This window comes from Clupea harengus, chromosome 4, assembly GCF_900700415.2.
Source record: "Clupea harengus chromosome 4, Ch_v2.0.2, whole genome shotgun sequence".
In the NCBI taxonomy this organism is placed as follows: domain Eukaryota; kingdom Metazoa; phylum Chordata; class Actinopteri; order Clupeiformes; family Clupeidae; genus Clupea; species Clupea harengus.
The window spans coordinates 20,285,340-20,301,454 of NC_045155.1; the positions used below are offsets into that span (position 1 = coordinate 20,285,340).

Consider the following 16,115-nt stretch of genomic DNA (forward strand, 5'->3'; position numbering starts at 1 on the left):
GAGAGAAAAAAAAGAGAGATAGAAAAAGAGAAATCCCCCAAATCCATTGCAGATGTAGAGCATCGTAATTGCCTGTCTGATTCCCGTCCAGTGTGCCATAAGGACATATGATTTTTTTATGCCGGGCGCGTCAAGAGCACTGCTTCTGCCTCATAAATTCAACTCCAAACAGGGAGCGCTGCATGATAAAGTAGCCATTACTGTAATGTATGTGCTGCTCTGATGGCTTGAGCAGTGGAGAGGAGTGCCTCTAATGAGGAAAGAATCGGAATTTATTTGCTTGTACCTGTCGCTGGTACTGCAATCTCTGTGCATAGGTACATTGTGCAAGCTTTTTAGCAGACACGTTGCGTGAGCTATTGGGGCGGCCATTACTTAGACAAATGGTATGAGAAAACCATTCCAAAATGCGTCCGAATGAAAGCAGAACTACCCACACATAATTTCCCATCAAGGACATATTGACATCCGGCCATTCGAATCCCTCAGGTCTACACACAGTGTGTTAAATATACATAATCCATATGCTATATTAGGGTTAGAGGGTTAACTTTAACATTGAGTAATAGGAAAGATACTGATATATTATGGCAGTAATGTGAAATACAGGGCTATAGTGCTAGACAGACCACTGCTATCATATTCTATGGTCTTACCACAACCGTCTCGTTCCTCCTGTGCTTCAGTGATCTCCCATTCTCTGCTGCCCACTACTGGGTGCCATGGAAATGCCTCCCGACACGGAGGCTGTCTCGTCCCGTGCTGTTTTATGAACTCCATCATATTTTTAACCTGTTTTGATATCTCGCCCCCGATATTTTTAGACTTCTTTTTTTCTCTTTTTACGAGGCTGGCTCTTCAGGGACGGCGTTTTAAAAATTAAGCCGTTCTGATTTCTCATGCTTTTATGTCTCCCACAGTAAGCAAAGGCGCCCTGCAGTTCGCTCTTTATGGAGATACTTGAAACTCTGTTGCAGCCAAATGCCTGTGTGCATTGACAAAGAGCCAGTTAATATAAGCCCCCGCTGGAGAAAGCCAAAGGCATGGCTTGCTGTCCTCAGCTGAGGGTTTCTATGGGCCATGTGCTTTATCCTCAGGCATTTTACGAATCCTAATTAAATTTACAGTGCCACTGAATGACAGCCTTGGTTTCCAATACATCACTCTGCTAAATGTAGACAGGGCCTCGCTGTTGCTCCTGTTAGTTTAGCTTATTTCATGGCAAAACATTCAGTAGTTATTGCCAGCGCTGCAGAATTAAACATTATGTCAACAAATTACCGATGGAGACCTAATGGGCTCTCTATCTCTTTTCTCTTTCTCTGTTTCTGTCTCTTCCTCTCTCCCTTTCTGTCTGTACTCTCTCTCTCTCTCATTCTCTGTCTGGATCTGTTTCTGTCTGTCTCTGTTACTTCTCTCTCTCTCTCTCTCTCTCTCTCTCTGTCTCTGTCTGTCTGTCTCTCTCTCTCTTTCTCTCTCTCCCTCTCTCTGTCTCTCTGTCTCTCTCAGCCCCATCCTCTGTGTCTATTATTCATCAAGTCAGCAGGACTGTGGATAGCATAACGCTGTCCTGGTCTCAACCAGACCAACCCAACGGGGTTATCCTCGACTACGAGCTCCAGTACTACGAGAAGGTACACACACACACACACACACACACACACACACACACACACACACACACACACACACCCACACACACCCACACACACCTCCAACCTGTGAGTGTGCTTGTTCTGAATGTAGTTCTGACTATACGATCCTGTGTATAGAACTAAAGATGGGAAAATGTCATTTTTAGCTGACCTTTTGCTTCCATATGATTTCCTAAACTGCAGCTTTTAACATTTCTTACACACTTCCTCCATTCTCTCTTAATTAAAGAGTAGGTCTAAGTGTGTGCGCGTGCATGCGTGTCTGTGTCTACGTAAGCCAAAGTGTTGTAGCAGTTGTCCGTGGTGTTTCCTCAGAGCATGGCGGAGTTGAACTCCTCCACCACGAGGAGCCAGACCAACACCGCGGTCATCTGGGGCCTGAAGCCCGGCACCATCTACGTGTTCCAGGTGCGGGCCAGAACCGTGGCCGGCTTCGGACGCGTCAGCGGGAAAATGTACTTCCAGACCATGACCGAAGGTTTGACAACTTCCCAGAACCCAGTTTTATTAGACTGAAGGTAGACACTATGCAAGATCAGTAGAGTGTAATGGTCCATGATAAAGTAGCAAAGTTGCCACATTAAAAATTATTAGTTTCACTAATGATCCATTGTAAGTGGCCATGGTAGTGAAGTGCACAGTCAGACACAGGGAGGCAGATCCTGCAGCTTGACCAGATATTAGCTACTGATCCTTTGCCAGGCATCAGTGAGTCACTCAGATGGACAGGGTCGATAGATCAGACTGGCAAACCCAGAGCTCAGCACCAGATCTGGAGCCAGAGCTCAGCACCAGAGCCAGAGCCATTAGCTTGCCTCTCGACTGGAGTGAAAGCCTGTGACAGGGCACTGATGCAGTGTCTGGCGATCTAAAGCTGTGGAGAAATCTAGACTGAGGTGTTGATATGTAGAAGAGCAACAGAGCTTTCACAGTAGGGAGAGTTTCTGTATGGATGTGAGGATGTGAGGTTTTACACAAAGTGAATGCCAGCTGGATGATTAAAGTGGTCCACCTTTTCAGTGACTTGACAGATTGTCCTCGTTATATTTGGCGTGCTTGTGCAATGGACAGCATGCTTTTGTATCTGTTAGATTAGATTAGATTCAACTTTATTGTCATTGCACAGAGTACAGGTACTGAGGCAACGAAATGCAGTTAGCATCTAACCAGAAGTGCAAAGTAGAAGAGTGCAGAGTATGTGCAAATGGTAATATAAATATAGATAAATATGGTATATACAGTATGACATAAGATATAAGTGGTATGAGCAGTAAGAACATGAGCAGCAATAAAGGTGATTAGTGCAGATGTGATAAAGATATGTGTAAAGTGCAGATGAAGTACAGGTGAAGGTGGCAGTAGAGGTTATAAGTTATAAATGAGGTAGGAGACATGATAAGATATAAGTACGATGAATATGGATGACAACAATTTAACATAAATAGATATATACAATGAACAATTTAGTGCAAATGTTCAGTGGCTGGAGGTAGGTGTGTGGCAGTCAAGCCAGGGTAGAGAGGGGAATACAGGAAGGAGTGTGAGGGGGTAGCCAGGGGGAACTATCACCGTGGTGCAGAGTTCAACAGGGTGACAGCCGCAGGGAAGAAGCTGTTCCTGAGCCTGCTGCAAACAGTCTGTGGTTGGGATGGGAGCTGTCCTTCTCGATGCTGCGCGCCTTCCGCAGACATCTCTTGAGCTGGACAGCATCGATGGTGGGGAGTGGGGAGCCAGTAATGCGTTGGGCAGTTTTCACTACCCTCTGGAGTGTTTTGCGGTCCGCAACAGAGCAGCTGCCAAACCAGACTGAGATGCAGTTGGTGAGGATGCTCTCAATGGTGCAGCGGTAGAAGTTCACCAGAATCTGAGGAGACAGATGGGCCTTCTTGAATCTCCTCAGGAAGAAGAGACGCTGGTGAGCCTTCTTGACTATGGTTGAGGTGTTGAGGGTCCAAGAGAGGTCCTCGGAGATGTGGACACCCAGGAATTTAAAGCTGGCGACACGCTCCACCTCCGTCCCGTTGATACAGATCGGGGTGTGTGCGCCACCTTTGGTCCTCCTGAAGTCCACAATGAGCTCCTTGGTCTTCTTGGTGTTGAGAGCCAGGTTGTTATTGGCACACCACTCTGCCAGGTGCTGAACCTCCTCCCTGTAGGCCGATTCATCGTTGTTGCTGTTATGTGTGTCTGTGTTTGTGGGTGTACGTTTTCTGCTTTTTTGTGTGTCTTTTTTGTATTTTTGAGCCTCTGTGTGTTTCTGCGTGTTTGTGTGTGTGTATTCATATGTATCTTTACCTGTATATGTGTGTGTATGTGTGTGTGTGTGTGTGTGTGTGTGTGCCCCCACAGAGGAGTATAACTCTAGTCTGAAGGAGAAGCTGCCTCTCATCATCGGCTCAGCGGCTGCAGGCGTCGTTTTTCTCATAGCCATCGTTGTCTTTGTCATTGTGTGCAATAGGTGAGTCAGCCTCTCCCTCTCTCCTTCTCTCTCTCTCTCTCTCTCTCTAGCCTTCCTCTCTCTCTCTCTCTCTAGCCTTTTTCTCGCCCTCTCTCTTTCTCTCTAGCCTTCCTCTCTCTCTCTCTCCCTCTCTCCTTCTCTCTCTCTCTCTCTCTAGCCTTCCTCTCTCTCTCTCTCCTTCTCTCTCTCTCCTTCTCTCTCTCTCTCTTTCTAGCCTTCCTCTCTCTCTCTCCTTCTCTCTCTCTCTCTCTCTCTAGCCTTCCTCTCTCTATATCTCTCTCTCTCTCCTTCTCTCTTTCTCTCTCTCTCTCTCTCTCTTCAACCTCCCCCTCGCTCACATCAAAAATGTAGCCCACATGCATTTTTAAGGCCCGCCAAAGATGCCAGAGTAGTGAATCACACCACAAATGACAGTGTACCTTGGGTGGCTGTTCACACATTGTGTTTTCAAGTGATGTGTTTAACATTAGGCTGAATGTGTGTGTGTGGGTGTGGGTGTGGGTGTGGGTGTGTACTGTGCAGGAGGAGCACTGACAGGACAGAGTCGGAGTACACAGACAAGCTGCAGCACTACACCAGCGGCCACAGTGAGTAACTGGGCCCCCGGCCCCCCCGGCCCCCCCAACCCCCCTCTGTCTCCTCCACTCTGACATGCCAGACGTCGCCACATGACATCTTCATTCCCAGCGGGCACAGGGCTGAGCGATGCCCAAGAGGGCCGCTCCTGATTTCTGAGCAGAGCAGGGAATGAGCATGAAGTGTGCTATCTAGTACATTCAGTCAGTAGGTTGCTGCTCAAAGCAAGTGGGAAATAAACCTAAGACGCTAAAGCACACATGCACTTCCTGCTTTTGTATATAGCAAATAACCATTTAATCACAATTAAGAAAACGTAACAGAACATTACATGAAAGTAATGTAATAAATAACATCACATAACATAACGTAACATAATGTACCGTAATGTAACATAACACAAAGTAATGTAATGTATCATAAATGCAAATGAAATGTTACTTGAGGAACTAAGCCAAGATATTGACAACTGCAAGAATTACAGCTTGTGCTTTGCTTTCCAAGTGTCTCCAGGAATGAAGATCTACATTGACCCCTTCACCTATGAGGACCCCAATGAGGCAGTGCGTGAGTTTGCCAAAGAGATCGAGACGTCCTGTGTGAAGATCGAGGAAGTCATTGGTGCAGGTGAGACTCACTTTATGGGAATAAAATTAAATCTAAAATTGTTCTTAATGTTAAAGTACTTAATGTTCTTGAGAAATTGCATGCCTCTATACATTTATGTGTATGTGCCTTCTCCGAAAACCCTTAGCTTCTCTCGCCTTGAAAAAGGCTTTAATTATCTCCATAGTAATACCCTGATAATGTCTGTAATATCTCTCTCTGTCTCTCTCTCTTTCTTTCTCTCTGTCTATCCAACAGGAGAGTTTGGAGAGGTGTGCAGTGGGAACCTGAAGCTCCCGGGGAAGAGAGAGATCCTGGTGGCCATCAAGACGCTCAAGACAGCCTACACCGAGAAGCAGAGGCGGGACTTCCTGTCGGAGGCCAGCATCATGGGCCAGTTTGACCACCCCAACATCATCCACCTGGAAGGGGTGGTCACCAAGAGCAGCCCCGTGATGATCATCACAGAGTTCATGGAGAATGGTTCCTTAGACTCTTTCCTCAGGGTGAGAACCTCTGTGCTGACCTATGAGCGCCCCCTCTTGGTGGAACGCAATAATTACCGCAATGACATGAATATACTGTACTGCGAAAAACACAATCGTCTCCTCTATACTACATTTACACTCGGCTGTTTAAAGTCAACAATTATCACAGTTCCCTAATATTCCATGATAAACATATATTTAGCAACACAGTATTAAGGGTGCTGCTGCATCACAGTACACTTTGAACATCTGAAGATATGTTTCCCCTTTAAATAGACACAGCACAATACAGCTGGCTATATTAGAATCAGCAAAAAATGGCATATACAGCACTAACCAGTCTATATCTGGGTACTTGTGCACAGCATTTTTTAGCAGTCATGTGCAGAGTGCTGTGTGAGGGCCTGTGTGGCGGGCCCAGCTGTGTGCAGCTGGAAGCACAGCTGGATCAGGCCAGTGTCTGTGCGTCCAGATGAGCAGCCCGAAAGGGGTGTTAATAAATTCACACCACAGTGCTCCGCTCCTCGTAGGGCAGAGGACGCCATTGCCAAGAAAGCTGGAAATGACTTCGCTCCCAGGGTCTTTTTAAAGGAGATGTTGTAAAAGTGTTCCACATTTCATATATCCTCCCTGAACAACTCAAGCTGGGTGGGAATGCAGCTCTGAGGGGATTTGGTCAAAGGAATGAATATCCTATAATTGACTTCCTGATGCTCAGCTCTTTTTAGCAGTGCTACTGAGTCTCCATTTTCGCTGGGAATGTAATGAATGTTTGAGCTCTGAAGGGATGTTTTCAAGGACATGGCAATAATACGCTCATATCTACACCATGTAGCTGAACACACAGCTTGACATACACTGTAGTAAAATGAACTAGTTCTCTGTCGGATTTGTCTTTATATTAGTGTTCAGCTTTATGAGTCTGTGTTTTTACCAGCTAAATAACTCTGAATAACAGCTTGCAGATTGGCACCAAACTGTGCTGTTTTCACTCACCGAGGTGCTCTGTATAATTATGGAAAAGTGGCAGGTAAAGTGGCTCACAGAAAATTCCCTTTTCAGCAAAACGACGGGCAGTTTACTGTCATCCAGCTGGTGGGCATGATGCGTGGCATTGCAGCGGGCATGAAGTACCTGTGCGACATGAACTACGTGCACCGTGACCTCGCCGCCCGCAACATCCTGGTCAACAGCAACCTGGTCTGCAAGGTCTCTGACTTCGGCCTCTCGCGGTTCCTGGAGGACGACACGTCCGACCCAACCTACACGAGCGCGCTGGTGAGTCTGGTGGTTGGTGGTGAGTGGTGCTTGCCTGGAAGGCCTTCTGTGTTTATTCTATGTTCTATATGCGGGTGGTGTAATTATATAAACAGCCCAAGGGCCAGAATCCATCTCCTCCTTCTGTCCCATCGCCCCGCTGTGTGTGTGTGTGTGTGTGTGTGTGTGTGTGTGTGTGTGTGTGTTTGTGTGTGTGTGTGTGTGTGTGTGTGTGTGTGTGTGTGTGTGTGTGTGTGTGTGTGTGTGTGTGTGTGTGTGTGTCTCTGTGTGTGTGTGTGTGTGTGTGTGTGTGTGTCTGTGTGTGTGTGTGTCTGTGTGTGTGTGTGTGTGTGTGTGTGTGTGTGTGTGTGTGTGTGTGTGTGTGTGTTGTATTGTCCTTCCCCTGAGCTGACTGCATCTCTCCTTGCAGGGAGGGAAGATCCCCATCAGATGGACTGCGCCCGAGGCCATTCAGTACAGGAAGTTCACCTCCTCCAGTGACGTGTGGAGCTACGGCATCGTCATGTGGGAAGTGATGTCATACGGAGAGAGGCCGTACTGGGACATGAGCAACCAAGATGTAGGTTTCATTGCAATCACATTAGACCATTAGAGTTTGCATGTAATACATTACATTTCTATTCAGTATATATATATATATACAGTATATATAGATTATGCTTCCTCTAATGCTCAAAACACATTCATATTATCTAAATGTAATCTGCCCCTCAGCAAGTCAGTATTTTTATGGTTGTGTGACATTACATTATATATTACATTGCCATAATATCAAAGCAAACAACAGTGTAAATGTTAAAGGCATTACAACCTTCAATCCCTTGGTGACCCACTTAGGTCATCAATGCCATTGAGCAAGACTACAGGTTACCGCCCCCTATGGACTGTCCCACGGCATTGCACCAGCTCATGCTGGACTGCTGGCAGAAGGACCGCAACAACCGGCCCAAATTCAGCCAGAACGTCAACACCCTAGACAAGATGATTCGTAATCCCAACAGCCTGAAAGCCATGACTCCGCTCTCGTCAGGGTAAGACATCCATCACCCTGGAGAGGGAGGGAAGCTGGCCAGCAACAAACAGTAAAGTGGCATGTTGTCAAGCAAGTCTGATATGAAAAGTGTACTTCAAATAACACCATGCAACAGTTTGCTTCTTTTTGAGGAATGTTCAAAACAAATGAGATTTGTCACAATGTCACCACCCATGTCACAAACACATCTGTCATTCCCACTTCCGTTGGAACACCCTGTGGATGATGATGAACTGATCAGAAGTTAACGAAGAAAGGGGTGTAATCAGTCGGTCTTGCTTACCCATTTGGAAAAAGTCTGTAAAAAACATATAAATCACACTTGTCATGTACAATACTTGTATGATACATCTCTGGTAAAGAGCTTGCATATAAATGTCATACAAAAATGTCACAAATGCAAGGTAGATGTATGTTACTGTAAATGAAAGAAACCGTTTGTCTTGCCACTTTTATAGCATGATCTGATTTTAAGAAAAGGATGAAAACCCAACCAATTAAGGCCCTCACAGTGCCTTTGTAGTGTGACATCCCGAAAGAAGCGGGGGGTAATATTAATATTATTAAGGACTCCAAGTGAGGGAACAACTCATGCCACCCTCACTCCACACCCCCTGCCCCACCCTCACGCCACACCCCCTGCCCCCCAAATGTTCAGATGTATGGGGAAGCAACTTCAACTTCAACTTCAACCTCAATTCAATGGGGAAACCACTTTAGTGGGGCAATGTTACTTTAACACACTGTTATGGGGACTATAAACTCTAAATAGAGACACCAGTACTAAAACTAATTTCTGTCATTCTGCATAGTGCATTCGAGTCCTGTTCTATGTGTTATATACACTGTGCTTTCGAGTCCTGTTCTATGTGTTATACACTGTGCATGTCTGAAGGAATACATAATAGATTACACAACACATAATAGAATGGTATTAAGTCTATACCATTACTAATGAACATGTCTCACTTTTCTCTCTTTTTATTATCTGCCAGCTTCTATATGAAATGAAAGTTTGAAGTAAAATGCTGAATCATTATCCTCATAACTCAACGAGTGTCAGATCTCAAGCGAATGCCCTTTTGTTCTCGCTCCATATTTTCCTTTCCCGACACTGCAAGTTTTCTAATGTGATATCTTGGCCCTGTCTCCGTGGTGATTCATCTTTACATCTCTCTCTGTCTCTCCCTCCCTCCCTCTCTCTCTCTCTCTCTCCATCTCTCTGGCCTGATGCAGAGCACATCTACCTCTGCTGGACCGCTCCACGCCAGACTTCTCCAGCTTCAGCACCGTGGACGAGTGGCTCGAGGCCATCAAGATGGGCCAGTACAAAGAGACCTTTGCCGAAGCAGACTACATCACCTTCGAGGCCGTCTCCCAGATGACCATGGAGTAAGGAACACCTGCTTCCTGTGACCTGTTCCCAAATCAACTCAAACACTCTCAGGCACTTTTGTACAACGCTCTTCTAGCAGACTATATATCATGGTCAACACCCTGCTGTTAGACTGTAAAATTTAAATTAAGCTCATCATTATATAGTATAACATGGCATAACATATAAGTAACAGCACATTGTTAATTTGCACTGATATGCACTAGGGTTGAGGAAATCATTGCAGATAGGATCAGGTTAGGGTACATATGAGTCTCACTGTGTTACACGGTACTTTATGGTATAATTACAATGTTACAAGGGGACTGCAGTATAAAGTCCTTTGGTCAGTGTGATTGGATGGGAGTGTCTGTCCGTGTCAAACCCCCTGTCTCTCTCCTCCCAGTGACATCACGAGAATCGGGGTGACGCTGGCAGGCCACCAGAAGAAGATCTTCAACAGCGTCCAGATGATGCGGGCACAGATGAATCAGATCCAGTCTGTGGAGGTCTAAGACTCTCTCTCTCTCCCTCTCTCCCTCTCTCACACACACACACACACACACACACACACACACACACACACACGCAGGAAGGAAGGAAGGGCACGGGGTGTGTGCCCCCTAAATGGCAGCGCCCACCATCCACTCCTCCTCCTCCTCCTCCTCTTTCCTCCTTCCTCTCAGACTGGTCTCCCCAGCCTCCCAGTCTTGCGGTGGCAACAGCTCCTGTAGGAGCTCCTTCGCACCTCCATGCTCCTCCTCCATCTTCTTCGCCGGCTCCTCTTCTTCCTCCTCCAGCCTTGAGCTCCACAGCCACCAGCACAGACCAGACCAAGTCTCCAAGTCTGCCAAACCCAGCGGCCAAATCAGTGACTGTCAACAAAATTCCTCAGAACTCTGAACCAGCTCACTGTCATTTTGTTTATTGTTATTATTATTATTATTATTATTATTATTGGGTGTTACATGGAATCCCTCCTGGACGAGAGCTTACTTATTTAGAGACAAGTGCACATTGTATGCGGAATTTGAGCATGAGTTTCAAGCGCTAACTTAAATCCCTTTCAAACTATGTATTTGGACTATTTTATCTTAAAGCATATATTTCAATTTCACATTTTCCCTTTCAACCCATCCATCTAAATATACCACCTACGACACAGTCTTTCACATATCAGACGCACTTAGTTTTCTCACGTCACCCATGCCTGCCAGTGCTTTGCCATTTGAAAGGAGAGATTTCCCAGGTTATTTTGATACTTTTCCCGTTTCTGTTGACTCCTCTGATGTGACTATGTGCACCTCAGTGGAGAGATCACTGGTGCCACAACTCCCTCAGTGGATGTTTATGTCTGAAGAGTTTAAGGGACCTTTTATTTGATTTTGTTTATGTTATCGTCATGTTTGGGATAGTGCCATAGCGAGTGAGATATTCCCTCCATGACGATAACTCTCGTCTCTCTTGTGAAATAAGGGTGCTGTGTGGTACTATAGACTAATGGCAGCTCACAAAGCCTGAACAGCAAATGAGGAGACCTCTAGGGAGAGTGATGTGAAGACACTTTACAAATCTTTTTTTGGTATTGTTTTGCTTTTTTTTTTCAAAGCATCTTTTGTAATGGTGCTTTGTGATTTTTAATACTGGAATCTGTCACATGATAAAAACAATGTCCTTTCCATAGGTGTAGTGTAGAGCAGTTGATCTGTACAAAATCTGTGCAAAATGTGTCCAAGTTGTCATGATGTTATGTACATACAATATGTTTGTTATATTTGCTACAGCTCTTATGCACTCTCCTGTGGACGTGCATTGTGATGTTTTATGGATGGAGGCGGGTTTTTTTTACTTTCTTTTTTTCTTTTTTCTCTTGTTGTTCCGGTCCTCTTGGTTTGGCTTTTCAAAGTAGTCATCGGAGACGTGTGAATCGATCAAACTGAATGAACTGGAGGGTTTTGTGTCCCAGTTTCAGATGAGTGTTTGCGTGTTGGGCCACTCAGTCCCACAGGCTGCTGAGTCACGTTTGGGTTGTGTATTTCTTCTCGGAGTCACACATGACTCGGGCTAACTAAAGCCGGCTCAGTGGAGCTACTCTGCTCTAGTGTGTCTCACCCTTCTGTGTGCTTCCAGTCGGAATTCCTCTCTCAATCTGCAGTGTTTCCCCACATTGACACGTTACATTGTTGAATGGCTCAAAATGGTACAGTTTAATATTACTAGAACGGCTGAAAACACCCAAAAATGAGTGGATGTATGACAAGGGGAGAGACCATTATCAGAGCCCTGCCCTCCAACTGATTGTCTTGGAATCTCCCAGCTGCATACAGATGAGATCTAAAATGCCTCTCATGACCTAAATAGACCTGGGCTGTGGACCAAGTAACTCATGGTCATCTTAGTCCACCCATTGGCCCATGCGTCACCCCTGATCAGTCATCCTTCGCTGGCCTCCTCTATTCACAGCGTATGCCACTGACCCCCCCGAACCCTCTGCCACTTTGCTTTAGATTGAAGTCAATGTGCCCCCTAGTGTGCATAGAAAAGTGATTGTGAGACGTTTCACTCACCATGGTGTCAAAGAAACGTTCGATTTTTTTCATCGATTAAGGAAATATTTATTTGGTCTCTCTGTACCAGATGCAAGTGGCCCTGCCCTGGCCCTGCCCTTGCCCTGCCCTGGCCCTGCCCCCCCCCACCACCACCACACTACTGTAGAAGAGTGAGTGCCTGAGAGAGCAGCACAGAGGAGATCATTGGATCGTATTTTAAAAATCAGTATTAGTCTTTTGGCCACATGTTTGGATATAGTACCAAAAATTGATCAGATGAATAAGAAATTAGTATTTTTCTGTGTCTATCTGAATATGAAAGCTGACCTGCAAGCGTATATTGTGATATGTGAAGAGTTGAAGAGATTATTGTCCATATGGGCAGTTTACCACTTTTAAACTGGAAAACTGGTATTGACAGTATATTAAACAGACACTTATTATGTGCAAGCCCTCCTTTCAACCCAACAAATGGACGACTGATGTAATCAGTGAAACATTACTTTTGCCATTGTGTTTCTGATATGTATTATATGTTGCTGTGTTCATCATCTCATTGGCACTTGCATTGTGGGATGCAGATACCTCCGACTGTCAGTCTGACTGACTAGTTTTAGTAGCCCACAAACATTTGCACTTGAAAAATGCTAGAATGACTTAAAATCTTTGGGTTCACTTTGCTTTGTATCTTGCTACCACATAGCCTCCCCATTTTTCAATTAACAAAAATGTCGGGGATGGTATGCAAAGCTCTTAAGTCATTGCACTGCAGACCCAGAACGTACAGAGAAAGTAACACCTATGTTGGAATTGAATTAATTAATTCTAATGTGGAAATGATATGACATGTCTGCCTTTGGAATCATTTCCAGATCATTTTCGTGTTATTTCATTTGCGGGATGCAAAAAAAAATTCAGATATCTGAAGACCCTTTTACCCTTTTTTCCATTTGTCAAAGATCCACGTGTTTGTTCTGTACTTTCAGGAGCTACCTTCTGTATGAGTTTGAGAATGCAATGGTATTTCCAATGACGAACAAACTTCCTGGAAACATGTTTACTGATTTGTTATTTCCGTGTTTCTTTATTGGTACAGAAGTGTTGTGCTATGGTGTATGATAGAGGCCTAAAGCAGTTTTGACGTCGTGAGGGTGAATTACAGAAATTCACACTTCACTCCTCCACTTTCCAGGTTTAGTAGGCCTATGTGAAATATCTATGTTTAGTCCACAGCAAAATAGGGGTATTGTTTCTTGTAATATAGCCTACATCTTTCATTTTGTTGCTGTAGAAAGGATAAAAAAAAAACGAAAAGAAAGGCGACGCACCCACATGTGACTCAGTAGCTCTGTGAGCTAACGAACTGATGAAACCAGTCTGAAAACATTATGCCTAATGTGCAACATGGATTCTGACACACAATGATGCCCACCAAATACAAGTAACGCCTGAAATCCCAGCTCCGAGGGACAGGTGTTTTGTACACACCGGGCATGAATCTCACGCCGTTCTACGTGATTAACCTGCACCGTGTCTTTAGCCTATTCCCCTCCATGAACTCCCGGTTCTAACGGATCCAGTCCGTCTCAGTCGATGCCGTCGGTTGGCTGAGCAGTGCAGCCTGTCCAGACCGCAAGGTTGCCAGCAAGACGTCCTGTATTCTGTATAAATGTACATTTGCTGTAACCCTGTGAATGATGTTACAATCAAAATTATTTGTAATATTGTTATTGGTTTATTTTCTAAAAAAAAAAAAAAAGAAAGAGGAATAAAAGAAAAGAAGATGGAAGCCTGTTATGACTTTCCTCAATAAAAAAGGAAACACTGAAGGTCGTCTTGTCACTGACAACATCTGTCTGTGTGTTTTTACGGAATTTTATTGTCATAAAAACTCTGACTAAGACTAAACTAAGAACTCAGTCACTGTACACCTCACCTACCCGGGAATATGACCAAATATGAAGTAACATGCAGTTTACAGTTTACCCCACTTGGGGGCAGCACAACCCAGCACCCATCCGCACCCTTTCTTGTATTTACAGTGGGCTACATGTTATAGTAACAGATTATGTTATTTAAAAATGTAACATAAATATAGAAACGGTCAATATTGCAATGAATAAGCAACCTTTAGAAGTTTTCCTTCAGACACCATGGGTACTGTGACTGATGAGGTGAGTCCATTCCCTCCAGCTTTCATTAATAAAACTGTCAGATGTTTACTGCAGTGAATGCATTCCTCTATAAAGAGAGAAAGGAAGTGTACACACTGGGCTGAATAACCAGAGACAATAATGTGATACATTTAGATGCTCTGAAGAACTAGGTCAGTTTGTCCTAGATGTCACATCATAGATCAAATGCCACATTAAAATTGGGACATTTCTTCTCTTTGCATGAACATTATCGTAGGGTGAGCCGGTTCAGGTCTTTAAAACAATGAGGATTGGGGACTGGTATGGGTGGCTTTCTTCTGAAACAATCAATGTTTATGATTAGGATGGTGAGAAAATCCAAATCCAATATGTTTCTTTGCATATGTGTGTCAATGAATATTTCCTGGAAGACCCTTTTAGCAAAATGAAAACATCCATTTTGCATGATGAAACAGTTCGGAGTAGCAACATGCAAGCCTGAAGAATCATTTGGACAGAACAGATGTTTCTTTGAATTGTCCCCAGTGCGCGTGTCAGAAGGAAGCTGGCAATCACGGTTTCATTTGCAAGTTGTTTACCCTCCATCTTAATCTCAATCTAGGCTCACTGGGTGTGTGTTTGTCTGCCGCGTCCTCGAAAGTGAGCTGGGGGTGATCTCTGCATCTGATCGAAATCTCCCCCTGAGGAGCAACATACAAGCCTGTCTTGTCAAGCAGATTCAATCGTGCTGAACAAGGTGTGTGAATTCATGAGTGGATCAAGAGTTTCTCTTGCTTTTCTTCACCATCTTCCTCTTCCTCCACTCACTCTCTCTCTCTCTGTTATTTCCCCTGCTGCTTGTCTTTGCCCATTTGAACAGTGGTGAGTTTGGAAAGCAGGTCCAGGTATAAATGCGTTGCATACATGATGAAAACTGTGAACATCTGCTAAAATAACTGTCAGTTTTGTTTTTGCTTCAGTACGCCAAGACAAACTCATTTGGTAAAAGCAATTTGCTGGTGGCATAACAAAAAAAAGAAATGCTCAGGTTACATTTTCTTCATTTAATCTTTTTGTGCAATAAGGTGTAGGTTCAACTAAAATTCAGTTCAAATGACAATTCTGGACTGATATTATTTAGTACTCATGGGGAATCATTTGAGATGAGATATGGTTTGACCTAAATCTCACTGTTGTGGCATTGAAATAAAGGTAATAATTTTTTTTACATTAAAAACAGAATCTTCATAAAGATATAGAAAAAAGTATTGAAAGCTCACTCCATTAATAAGTTAATTCCCCTTTCTTTCTTTCTAATGGGCACTTAGCACTAGGTCCAGGATACCAGACATGCTTCCAAACACTTCATTGCCCTCATAAATCATCGCTATTTTAGACTGACTGCAGGCTAATAATACCATTTAATGCACCTATCTTTATTTCTACAGTGTGTTGACTTTATATTGTTTTCAAAGCACCCCAGGAACTTAAGTAGGGGGCTGTTATGTTCCCATTGCCAGCAGTCATTCAGCTCCCAGTCATTTCAATCCACTGCTAAGTACACAGCACACTACCAGGTGCAAATGCTGTGTTCCGTTAAAGTACACCCTCTACAATGTATTACCCTGTAGGGAAACATTATTCTCTTTCACCTCTCTCACACCATGATGCACTTCTTATTTTTTGCTCCAAGGCCATGACTGAAAAGCTCAGGTGAGGCGGTGCTGGATGAGGATGACTGTGGTTTGGCAGCACTGTGCCGGGTCCCATGAGGTCAGGTTAAAGGTGGGATTTTTGGACCGGTGCCGGAACAAAGGTACAGTTTCAGTGGCGTGTAGGTGCTGTTGCCAGCATGGTCTTTTGGCTCCTGTTGACAGGTGTGCTGTTTTAGGACACTGGCACAAAGCACACAGGAGGCTGGCACGCACTCACACTCTCTGCTTTTCATTCTCTCTCTCTCTC

At 44.4% G+C, this 16,115-nt stretch overlaps 1 protein-coding gene across 3 annotated transcripts in view; it reads left to right on the plus strand.

The window, feature by feature from the left end:
- ephb2a (eph receptor B2a) overlaps positions 1-13,847 on the plus strand; it is a 48,860-nt gene extending 35,013 nt beyond the window's left edge. The window contains exons 6-16 of one of the 3 annotated variants that reach the window (XM_031566665.2): positions 1,510-1,634; positions 1,971-2,133; positions 4,005-4,113; positions 4,609-4,700; positions 5,194-5,316; positions 5,554-5,801; positions 6,846-7,061; positions 7,471-7,620; positions 7,899-8,092; positions 9,331-9,486; positions 9,876-13,847. In XM_031566665.2, coding sequence (XP_031422525.1) covers positions 1,510-1,634; positions 1,971-2,133; positions 4,005-4,113; positions 4,609-4,700; positions 5,194-5,316; positions 5,554-5,801; positions 6,846-7,061; positions 7,471-7,620; positions 7,899-8,092; positions 9,331-9,486; positions 9,876-9,984 — 1,685 coding nt within the window. In that variant the 3' untranslated portion in view covers positions 9,985-13,847. The remainder of the gene's footprint in view (positions 1-1,509; positions 1,635-1,970; positions 2,134-4,004; positions 4,114-4,608; positions 4,701-5,193; positions 5,317-5,553; positions 5,802-6,845; positions 7,062-7,470; positions 7,621-7,898; positions 8,093-9,330; positions 9,487-9,875) is intronic. The other 2 variants (XM_042707681.1, XM_012820734.3) reach the window with 2 other exon arrangements.
- The last annotated feature ends 2,268 nt before the right edge of the window (positions 13,848-16,115 follow it).